We start from the raw sequence: 12,250 nt of genomic DNA on the forward strand, positions 1-12,250 counted from the left end.
TTAAAGCTTATTTAGACCTCCTTCCATCTCTCCATTTCTGTGACATGGAGTAATGGCGTCTCTCCAATAGGAATGACCTACAAGAGAGAAATGGCCTGGCCTGCACACAGTTAATGCCCAGTGAGGAACCACTATTGTGTGTTTATTCTATTCTATCTGCAAACAGGCCATTTTGTTATAATATCTAGGACAGGACAGCAGGCGACACAAGGGTAAATTCACTGAAAGTACACTCCCCCCTCCTGCCTCCCACCCACCACCAGTGCTCCGATCACCATCAAGGTCACCTCCAGCAGGGCAGGCAGGGGGCCTGGACACTCACTTGTTATGGTAGTGAATGGTTCCCGAGAGGGAGCGAACACAGATGCGGCAGCAAGTCAGATGCACCAGTTCACTCAGCCAGTTTTTGGTGCTGAAGAGAAAAGAAAATTGTTTTGTTGTGCAATTCTGAGCATTCTCAAGCAACAGCACAAAGAAGCTTTAACATGCCCATTCACACAGCATCCTGTGTTTGTTCTGCTCAGCAAGCACAATTCAATTGCTTACAACCTCACCAATGCATTTGGGATGAACAACACTCTACTGCACAGTAGCACCCAGCCTGGTAGACACTAGCAAATGCCTGGCCAAGATGAGCTCAGGCTGCTTTGGTCTCAGCCTTCTACCCCAGCCAAGCATTCAAGGTTCCTTGAACTGTTTTCTGTTCTGCCCTTCATTTCCCCTTTGAAAACAAAACAAAACAAAACAACTTGTCTCCATTTCTATGGAAAACCAGATGAAGATTATGAAGAGGAATTCTAAGAAGTGGGTTCAGACCATGGATTTAATGCAAATATCTGCTCCCCTAGGTAAAAGGACACAATCCTACATATGGCTAAATAGAAGGAAGCATTTCACCTGCTGTCTGGCAGCTGACCAACCAGTGTCGTTCCAATAACCAGCAAACTGATTCCAATGAAAGCCAGAGTAACCCTGAAATAGAAAAGCAAAGTTTCATTTATGATGAAACTGTAAGTGAGATGTCAGTCAGCCACAGTACAGGACATATTTCAGTGATTAAAATGTTCTGACATGATTATATGAATGTTCCATGTGGAGTAGTGTGTGAAAAGGTAAAGTTTCAAAATAACTTATATAATATAAGATGCTATTTTCAAACTAACAAATAAATGCCTGTGGGACTCATCTAAGCATATAGGCTTGGGAATTTGTTCAGAAAACATGTCAAGGCCACGGGCTGGGAATATGGCCTAGTGGCAAGAGCGCTTGCCTCATATACATGAAGCCCTGGGTTCAATTCCCCAACACCACATATATAGAAAATGGCCAGAAGTGGCACTGTGGCTCAAGTGGCAGAGTGCTAGCCTTGAGCAAAAAGAAGTCAGGGACAGTGCTCAGGCCCTGAGTCCAAGGCCCAGGACTGGCAAAAAAAAAAACATGTCAAGTCCAATCCAAGGGTTATGAAAGCTAGAGGAAAGGAACATATTAAAAGGTTCTGTCACAATAAGAATAAAATTTATCACTATGTAGGAATTGCTGACTACGAGGCCTTAGACTCTTCCTTGGCTTTCTTACTTGAGAATAGTGCTCTACTATTTGGGCCACAGCCCCACCTCTGGCATTTTAGTGATTAATTGGAGGTAAGAGTCGCAAGAACTGGCTTTGAACCGTGATACTCAGATCTCAGCCTCCCAATTGCCTGGGATTACAGGTGTGAGCCATAGGTGCCCAGCCTCATGTAACATTTTTGAAGTGCTTTTAATGTACTTGCCAGTCACTTTAGAAGGAAAATAATCATTTCCAGTAATGTTAAGAGAATTATTCGAAAAGAAAACATTAAAATATAAAATGTTCTATTTCTTTTTTCCCGAGACCAGGGGCCCACCTATTGGCTAGTGCTTTACCAACAAAGCCATAACTAAGCCTCCCACATATATATAAATGTATATATATAAAATAAAATTGTTCATAATATAATTGTTCTAAATAAATAGAATATAGATAAGAGGGGGGGTAAATGAATAGCTTAATCACATCTTATTGATAAGATTCTTCATTTTTTCTCTCAGTACTGGGGATTGAACTCAGGGCTGGCCTCCTATGTAAGTGACCTGGCAGTATTTATGCCATGCGCTTAGCTATTAATAAAATTCTTTAAAGCATTTCATTCTGCCAAAGAGAGAATGCAGTTAGTTGTCCTACATCCAACCAGATGCTTATCCAGGTCTTCCCTTCCCTAGAAGCTTTTTCTGTTCTGCTGCATGTGTGAGATTTCAGTCACCAGAGTCAGAGAAATAGTGTAGACCTTGTAGACCTGGGCTGCCTGAGCTCAATGGCCAGAAACAGTAAGCCTCCCCAGGATCATGCCAGTGAACACCTCCAGCATATTATCTTTATGGCCCGATTTGACACGAAAATCACAATACAGCTTACCTTAACCAACAGTAGGTTTTTGCATTTCATGATGATAAGCCAGAAGTTAACACTGGGTACCTGGCAACAGTGTAATTCCTATAGTTAATGTATTTAATCATCCCCCCGAACTGAGGAGGCAATCATATCATTAACGTCCCCCAAAAGAGATGGAGGCTAGAAAGATTATGTATCTTTGTCCAAGGTTACAAAGCCAATAAGCAGCAGTGGTGGAACTTGAACCCATGTATTCTGGCTTCGGAACCCATGTTTCTTACCATTATGTTCAGTCTTTCTGTAGATAATTATTGCTATTATTTTTGTCTTTGGTCTTTTCATACATTATTATTGCTTAATATGGCCATTTAGGATAATTTAATATAGAAAAATAGCTTAAAGCAGTGATCTCAACCCACTAATAAGATACTTGAGCACGTAGTCTCAGTAAGTTTAAGGTAATAACTGATATGGTTAGAATTTTAACTTCTCCTCCAAAGGACTGGTCACTCAGCCAATGGCATTTTTGGGAGGGGATGAGGTTAGGAAGTGGGGATTTGGGGAAAGAAGTTAGGTCATTGAAGGTGTACACACTTAAAGGAGATTTACAGCAAAGCTACTCAGGAAGCTGAGATCTGAGAATCACAGTTTGACCAGGGCAGGAGAGCCCATGAACTCTTATTACCAATTAATCACAGAAAAAGCTGGAAGCAGAGCTGTGGCTCAAGTGGTAGAGTGCTGGCCTTGAATACAAAAGCTCAGAGACAGAGCTAAGGCCCTGAGTTCAAGCCCCAGGACCAGCTTCCCCGCCCCAAAAAAAATTCACTTTCAATATTCTTTATAAATACCTTGGTAAGGCATTAAACTTTCTAAAATCATGTTTTGGCATACTTTTTTTTTTTTTTTGGCCAGTCCTGGGGCTTGTACTCAGGGCCTGAGCACTGTCCCTGGCTTCTTTTTTGCTCAAGGCTAGCACTCTGCCACTTGAGCCACAGCGCCACTTCTGGCCATTTTCTGTATATGTGGTGCTAGGGAATTGAACCCAGGGCCTCATGTACACAAGGCAAGCACTCTTGCCACTATGCCATATCCCCAGCCCTAAAACCATGTTTTGGCATCCTTTTGACAGAGCAATTTGAAGATTAGTGTCTTTAGTGCCATATCTGCATGTAAGCCAATGGGGTAGTAACTAAATAATTGTTCAACCTTATCCACCAATTATACAAAACTTTTCCAGTAATGCTGTATCATCTTGCCTTCTTGATGATCAGTTGTTTTTACAATTAAGTTAGAAAATACTGCATTATGTGTTTAACAACTGGAGTCAAACTGCTGAAACTTTTTATTTGCTACATTAACAGGCCAGCCAATTCTTTTTCCAGTTAAAGTAAGCCAACATGAAAGATCTCATAGATAACTTCTCATAAATTGCCCTCAGATGACAAGACTTTTTTATATTCAGAGATGTGATTTTCTTTTTTCTCTAGCACTGGCGTTTGAACTCAGGACCTCACACTTACTTCTTCGTTTGGCTAGAACTCTACAATTTGAGCCACACCTCCAACCCAGCCTTTTGCTAGTTATTACAGAGATGGAATCTCATTGACTTTTCTGCCCACGCTGACTTTGAACCTTGATCCTTCCAATCTCAGTCTCTTAAGTAGCTGGGATTACAGGAGTTAGTCATAAGAGCCACAATCTCTTACTTTGCAGTAATTCACTGTCTCTTTCCCTCCTACTCTTTCTCCCTCAGTCAATGCTGGGGATATAATTTAGGGCTTTGCGTATGTAAGGAGTGCTCCCCAATCCTGCTTGTTTCTTTAAAAAAAAAATCCCTTATGAAGTATTTCTTCACACTATAGATTGGACTAATAACAGTCATAACTCTCTTTTTCTTTCTGTCCTTGGACACTTGTGTTACAGGATTATGATAAATGTGTTGTGCAAAGATCTTTGTCACTTATCTATTTTGTGAGTATTAGTTCGGTTAAATCTAAAGAGCAGAACCAGACCACCTACTGCCTCCCATACTAATGGTAAAAACTATGCACCAAGCATTCGAAGCATCAGAAGTACTTTGCTGAAGATTGTCTCATGCTTAACTCAGCCTACCTGGGTTATTCTGCCTGACCCGTGGGCCAAGCACCTAAGAACCAAGCAATAGATGAAGCTTTGCTATCGTTTCATTTCTTTTCAAGAATATTCTGGGAGCTATTTAGTGAGAAGAGAAGTGTGTAGTATGGAGAAGCTCATTTCCTTCCTGTATGCCAGTAGACAATTCTGAGTATAGGAATCCCCCCTTGGAGAACATCGGCTTAAGGTCCAAGCAAAAAAGTATGTGAAACCTTGAATTTCACTGTCAGCACAGCTGAAATGATTGCACAAAGACTTCCTATGTTCCAATGTTGGGAGCAATGTTAAAATAAGCAAAGAAAACCATTTTTAAAAAATGAATTTGGCCATGTGCGCCTGCTTACACTTATGCAATGCCATCCTCTGTAACAAATCTGAATGAGGCAAGTACAGAGCCCCCTAGGGATGGTAAAGAGGTTTCAATTCATGTGCCAATGGCAGTTGGCTAGTAGCAACTACTTGGAGAGCTCTGTTGAGAGGACGCCAAGGCATGGTCTAGGGAAATGAAGCAAGCTAGTCACCAACCCGCAACTGGGGCTGGTGCTCTTGCCTACTGCTTGCAACAGCATGCTGACCAGATCCTTCATCCCACTCCCCAGTGCCTTCCATTCCTCAGTGCTTCCAGGAAATGGGTTGCGGTCCACCCTGATCAGGCAGCACAGAGGTCCAGAAGAAGGACATCGAAATTGGGGAATTTGGTAAACAAAATAAGTGACTGATCATTGTGGAACTGAATAGAGCAAACACACTTCTGAACGGCTCTTTCCTCATGATGACCATTTTCTAGAATTTCTTTTTCCTTTATTTTTTTCTGTCCTAGGCAGCTATAAAGTGACAAAGAGTCACAAAGAGAAACGGGGGTCTCATCATCTCTGATGACTGAGCTGACACTACAATGACTATGAAACTATTGACCATCTTTTTGTTGTTTGTTTTCTTTTTCTTTTTCTTTTTTTTTTTGGCCAGTCCTGGGGCTTGGACTCAAGGCCTGAGCACTGTCCCTGGCTTCTTTTTGCTCAAGGCTAGCACTCTGCCACTTGAGCCACAGCGCCACTTCTGGCCATTTTCTGTATATGTGGTGCTGGGGAATCGAACCCAGGACCTCATGTATATGAGGCAGGCACTCTTGCCACTAGGCCATATCCCCAGCCCCTGTTGTTTGTTTTCTTTTCCAGTCCTGGGGCTTGAACTCACAGCCTGGGCACTGTCTGTGGGCTTCTTTTACTCCATCACTTGGCCCACAGCACCATTTCCAGCTTTTTTTCTGTACAGGTGGTATTGAGGAATCAAACCCAGAGCACTGATGACACCATAAGCCATCCGGGAGGTGACTCACCGCAGAGGAAGGAGAATACAATATCGTACTAGGACGCCCAGCACCCACACCAAAGTGAGCCTTGGACTGATGTACTGGAAGTTCACATTGGTTCTTGTGAGGAGATTCCATGACACTAGCTCCTCTGAGGAGAACCTCTGGGTCACTTCATCTTCTACTATGGCTTCAAACCCCTTTTTGGAAAAATAAAACACATCGGAGAGCTCAAAGTCCCTTCCTCGCAGGCCAGAAAGTCCTTTCTCCATGGGTGACTCATCTCTTTGGATAATACCTTTAAGAACAAGAAAAATCATCCCAACATTAGGAAATGCCATAGAACAGAAAAACAACAAATAAAAGTAGCAACTTGAACTTTATATGATATGAAAAACAAGTTTGATGAGACTGAAAATATCAGCAATAAAGAGACCAGCAATTGCAGTGGGAACAGGGTTGAAATTAATGTCTATACAAGACCTCTTATCTAATGATTACAATTAATTATACCAGATTTCAGTTCTTCAGAACCCTCCTCTTGGATTTCCGCCCTATATACTACTAGCCAAAGAATTCACAGATACAAACAGTTCTTAGATTTGAATCATGCAAAAATGAAGACTTCTGTTTCCCTGATAAAAACCATAAAGTCAAAACACTAGCAAAGTAGAAACAGGTATCTACAAGAAATGGCCATGTGGGATTTGGGGGTTGTTTTTGTTTGTGCCAGTCCTGGGATTTGAATTCAGGGCCTAGGTGCCATCCCAGAGCTTCTTTTGCTCAAGGCTAGCACTCTGCCACTTGAGCCACATCTCCACTTCTAGCTTTTTTGGTAATTTATTAGAGACAATAGTCTTTTTTCAGTAATTTATTAGAGAGCAAGAGTCTCACATTTGGTAATTTACTAGAGATGGGAGTCTCACACTTTCCTGCCCAGGCTAGCTTCTAACCACGATCTTCCGGTCCTCCTAGAACAATAGGCATGAGCGATCAGCACACAGCTCTGATGGTTTTAACGTATAAAAACTTTGTAATAAGCAAAAAGTGTGATTAATTCATAGAGGCAACATAGTTCATGACGCTATCAAAACTCTTTCACTACTAATCAAAAGAAATGTGAGGGATACAATTAGCCTACCTTCATTACCAAACCAATACTCTGTTTCATGATAAAGCTCCACGACTGTACAAATGTGAAACAACTAGCAACCAGTTTTTAAACCGGTCTGACATGAAATGTTTTGCTGGTGATGAGTAATTTCAATTCTAGGAAACTGTCATAGAAAGGTAGGAAAGAATGCTTCATGATAATCAACCCAGATAATGATATATAAGGCATTCAGCACTAAATGTTCCAATGTTAGGTTAAAAAAAAGACAAGATCTTAAAAATATATTCTAATTCTATAAAAATAAAAATGTTTAAGATGGGGGGGTAGGGGAAAGGGGAAGGGGAGAGGCAGGCAGGGGGAAAATGAGGGAGGAGGTAACAAGGTGGATAAGAAATGTACTCACGGGGCTGGGGATATAGCCTAGTGGCAAGAGTGCCTGCCTCGGATACACGAGGCCCTAGGTTCGATTCCCCAGCACCACATATGCAGAAAACGGCCAGAAGCGGCGCTGTGGCTCAAGTGGCAGAGTGCTAGCCTTGAGCGGGAAGAAGCCAGGGACAGTGCTCAGGCCCTGAGTCCAAGGCCCAGGACTGGCCAAAAAAAAAAAAAAAAAAAAAAATGAAAAAAGAAATGTACTCACTGCCTTACATATGAAACTGTAACCCCTCTGTACATCACTTTGACAATAAAGAAGAAAAAAATGTTTAAGAAAAACACCAAGAATGGGGCTGGGAATATAGCCTAGTGGCAAGAATGCTTGCTTCGTATACATGAAGCCCTGGGTTCGATTCCTCAGCACCACATATATAGAAAAAGCCAGAAGTGGCACTGTGGCTCAAGTGGCAGAGTGCTAGCCTTGAGCAAAAAGAAGCCAGGGACAGTGCTCAGGCCCTGAGTTCAAGCCTCAGGACTGGCAAAAAAAAAAAAAAACACCAAGAAGAAGATACTGAGGTTACCTTTGGGTAATGGGATTCAATTTTCTGCTCCATAATGCTACTACATTCTCCATTAAACAAAATTAAAAACAGTATAATTTTAACTGGAAAAATATGACTATTGTTTCCAGTTCTAACTACTAAATATGGATAGTAAACAATATTTCTAGGTGATAAAAAGGAGTTCTTCAGGCAATGCATGACATCACTATCTAGTTAGTCCTCTGGGATGTGTCACAAAGGAATTTACTTCCTACATTAGTCAACAAAGAAAGGTAGAGGAGGAGATGCCAAATTCCTGAAAAAAGACCCCCTTTAATTTTCTCACTTCACAGATTTCAAGAAAACCCACAAAGTGACAGCACTCTATTATCAAGGCCCTGGAAAACTGAAATGTACATCAATAGGAAGATTTGGAATCTCTCTCTCTCTCTCTCTCTCTCTTTCTCTCTCTCTCTCTCTCTCTCTCTCTCTCCTCATTTTTTTGAAGGAATGCTAACAAGATGCACTGGAGGAGAAAGGAAAGATGACTGGAGTAGTTGAAAGCCAAGTTTTCTAAATTCTCTTTAGGACAATCAGTAGCTCCATGACAGGTGTCTTTTACATAATGAAGCAATAGGAGTTTTTTAGTTACCTTATAGAATTAACAGTTTGTGATTTTAGCCTTGAGTTTCAGTGTGTCTATGTGTATATGTATGTGTACGCACAGGGATACACAAAAAACAGCACACACACAAACACACACACACAGAAGCAAAACTATTATCTATAACCTTAAGAATTAGAGCAAAAAGTGAAGGAGAGAAGGGATGTTGCTAAACAAAAGAAACGTAAAGTACATATCACCTGAAATGGAGAAAGTGTCTGTATTATTGCTAAAGATCATAGACTTCATAAGCTATTTGTAGAGTAGAATGACAATTTTCATCATTGTGAATGTCAAAATGTATACTGTGAAATATATGTAATAACTTACCCTCCCCCAAAAGAAATGTTAAAAGAAATGTACTTGCCTTACATATAAAACTGTAACCCTCTGTACTTCACTTTGACAATAAAGAAGAGGGGGAAAAAAAGAATTAGAGCAAAAAGTCTTTAAATACTATTATATAAAGTCATCTTTCTCAAGTGTGAGTTCAAAGTAAGATGAACCTTTTTCACCTTTAATCCTCAAGGATGAACCAGAGAGCCTGCCCCAGAGGCACCGCACTGCCATTCAGAGCACATTACTCCATCCAGCTTCCCGGCCAGGACTTAGCCACGCAAGACTTTCACTAGTTAGCAATGCACTTAATGTCTAGAGGTGAAGGGGAGTACAAGTTAGTCAGGAAATCTCTGAATGAAATACACTAGGGATAGAGGGTAGACCTTCTAAAAATAGTTTTTCTGGAGGTCAAAGACAAGAATGTAACTTTAAGTTGCCTCATATTTAACTGAGCCAAGAAAAAGGAGACCTGTGAACAGAAGCCAGCACCACAGCCCTACAGACTTGATGCGCAATGTTTTCTCTTCCCCCTCACCTAGTTTATTCTGTGCAACCCAAAATGTAAGTGAAATTATTTTACTTAAGCTTTTTTTTTTTTTTTTTGCCAGTCCTGGGCCTTGGACTCAGGGCCTGAGCACTGTCCCTGGCTTCTTTTTGCTCAAGGCTAGCACTCTACCACTTGAGCAACAGCGCCACTTCTGGTCATTTTCTGTATATGTGGTGGTAGGGAATCGAACCCAGGGCTTCATGTATAAGAGGCAAGCACTCTTGCCACTAGGCCATATCCCCAGCCCCTACTTAAGCATTTTTTAAAGTATAACTATTTCGCCTTTAATAACTATAATGCATCTAACTGACAAAGAATGGGTTTCCAGACTATATTGAGCCATACAAAAACTCTAGGCCCTTTCCCTAACAGGAGTCAGGGTTCTTTTTCACAGGGTACAATATGATAGATACAGGATCAGTAGAGAAGAAAGCAGGGAAATTGTTGGTTTTTACAGTGTGTAGATGGCAGGATAAGCTGATAAACCAAAACCTGCCTGACAAGTTTAAATGGGCACACGGGGGCTAGAAAAGGATGAATAAGTTAAAAAGGGCAAAAAAATGAGGACATATGGTTGGGACAGTAAGAATCGTTGGCATCACAACCTATAAGAAAATAGAAAGGAAACTCACCAATCAGAAAGTCATCTGGAGAAAAGAAAATTAAAACTAGCTCTCTATCTAATGCAAGAGACGAACTACCCAAGCTGCGCTGTGGCTCTGTGCTTTCACGTCACTGGCAGGTAAATAACAGGAGCTATGAAAAGCCGGTAGAAATGGAGGCAAAAGTTAAGGCCAAGATCTGTCCAGAAGACAGGTGAAGACAGGTCAATAGGGCAGAGAAAGGCTTCAATCGCCACCTTCCTGTGGCAAGCCTACGCCATAGGCTTTCTTTCTCTGCCATCATTCTTGTAAACTAAACTTTTCTATCCTCTTTACTTAAAAATTATTAGGAAAGGGGCTGGGGATATAGCCTAGCGGCAAGAGTGCCTGCCTCGGATACACGAGGCCCTAGGTTCGATTCCCCAGCACCACATATACAGAAAACGGCCAGAAGCGGCGCTGTGGCTCAAATGGCAGAGTGCTAGCCTTGAGCGGGAAGAAGCCAGGGACAGTGCTCAGGCCCTGAGTCCAAGCCCCAGGACTGGCAAAAAAAAAAAAAAAAAAAAAAAAAAAAAATTATTAGGAAAAAAAATCAAAGAACTCAAAAAATGCCTAACAATGTGGCAAACAATTCTTAAGAGTAAGCTTCAATGATGAGACATCCGAAAAGTTCAGCCTTAATACAACCAAGAAAATTCAAACTGAAGCACAACGAAATACTATTTCGTACCCATACGTTTGATAAAAAGATTAAATCTGATAACATGAAGTATTGGTGAAGACAAGAAGCCATGGGGATGTAATTAGTACTGGAAAGGAAATGACACTGCGGAGTCAATTTAGACACTCAGTCAGGGCTCAGTGTTCCACGTGTAGGGATAACTTCAGGGAAGATCTTTTTATATGTGAGAGTCCTGGGGCTTGAACTCATCACCTAAACACTATCTCTGAGTTTTTTCGCTCAAGGTTACTGCTTTACCATTTGAGTCACAGCTCCCATTTCTGGTTTATTGGGTGGTTAATTGCAGATAAAAATCTCATGGACTTTTCTCCCTGCCCAGGCTGGCTTTGAACCACAATTCACAGATCTCAGCCTTCTGAGTAGTTAGGATTACAGGCATGGGCCACCAATGTCCAGAAATGTTGCAACATTAGGTCACTTCACCCAGACTCACCTTTGCCTTTGTTTTATTTTTCTATGTCCATATGTGTAAAAAGACAGGCTAAGTTGCAAACATCAGGCTCTTTATCCCAGATAGCTCAGCACATTTTCTCAAGACATAGAGAATCACTTACTTAATCATGGTATCGAGATCAACAAGGCTGGTATTGATGTATCACATGTATCTAATTCACAGTCCTTACTCAATTTCTGATAACTGTCCCAATCATTTTTTTTTTTGCCTAGTCCTGGGGCTTGACTTCCCCTGAGTTTCTTTTGCGCAAGGCTAGCACTCTATTACTTGAGCCACAGCACCACTTTTGGCTTTTTCTGCTTATGTAGCACTGAGGAATTGAACCCAGGGCTTCATGCATGCTAGGCAAGCACTCTACTGCTAAGCCACATTCCTAGCCCTGTCCCAATAATATATTTTCAGGCACACTATTTTTTAGTTCAAGATTCAATAATGGATCACACCTTACATTTACAGCCTTTTAATTTTCTTAAATATGGTAAGGTTCTTTTGTCCCTTAAGATACTGTTCTATTTGTTAAACTACATTGATGTACATGTGATATAACCAAAAGACGACAATAAAAAGTTACAGAAGGGAATGACAGTTGTTCTTGCTTTGCAAAAGAGCAGGTATCAGCTTAAGAACTCTACAGTATTAGGCACATGATATCTGAAAATAAGAACTGTCATTAAACTGGGTATCAAATTCAGTACTACTGAAAACATGTTAATTCCTTCCTTGAGACATATTACAGAGGTAAAATCTAATCTAAACTTCTGAAACACAATAATAGACAAAGCAATCCATAAATTACTACGTAACAGGTAATAAAACAGGTTCACAAAGATGAAACATTTTCAATACCATGAAGCCCTCTCTCTCTCTCTCTCTCACACACACACACACACATATACACATACCATAAATATTTATATACATGGGTATCAGATCAACTAACACAGATTCAATACTTGTACTTATCTTCTTGCCATAAAGACAACTCAGTTCTTTTCCACAAATTAATTCTGATCCTTCAGA

At 40.9% G+C, this 12,250-nt stretch overlaps 1 protein-coding gene across 5 annotated transcripts in view; it reads right to left on the reverse strand.

The window, feature by feature from the left end:
• Gpat3 (glycerol-3-phosphate acyltransferase 3) overlaps positions 1-12,250 on the reverse strand; it is an 80,606-nt gene that overhangs the window by 34,631 nt on the left and 33,725 nt on the right. For 4 of the 5 annotated variants that reach the window (XR_007213518.1, XR_007213517.1, XM_048363986.1 and 1 more), the window contains exons 4-6: positions 5,879-6,149; positions 898-972; positions 323-412 (exon numbers count right to left, since the gene is read on the reverse strand). Coding sequence is in view for 2 of the 5 variants with exons in the window: in XM_048363986.1 (XP_048219943.1) it covers positions 323-412; positions 898-972; positions 5,879-6,149 (436 nt within the window). In the remaining 3 variants the exon portion in view is untranslated. Of the gene's footprint in view, positions 1-322; positions 413-573; positions 578-897; positions 973-5,878; positions 6,150-12,250 lie in introns of all 5 variants that reach the window. The other variant, XR_007213519.1, reaches the window with a different exon arrangement.

This window comes from Perognathus longimembris, chromosome 16 (assembly GCF_023159225.1).
Source record: "Perognathus longimembris pacificus isolate PPM17 chromosome 16, ASM2315922v1, whole genome shotgun sequence".
In the NCBI taxonomy this organism is placed as follows: domain Eukaryota; kingdom Metazoa; phylum Chordata; class Mammalia; order Rodentia; family Heteromyidae; genus Perognathus; species Perognathus longimembris.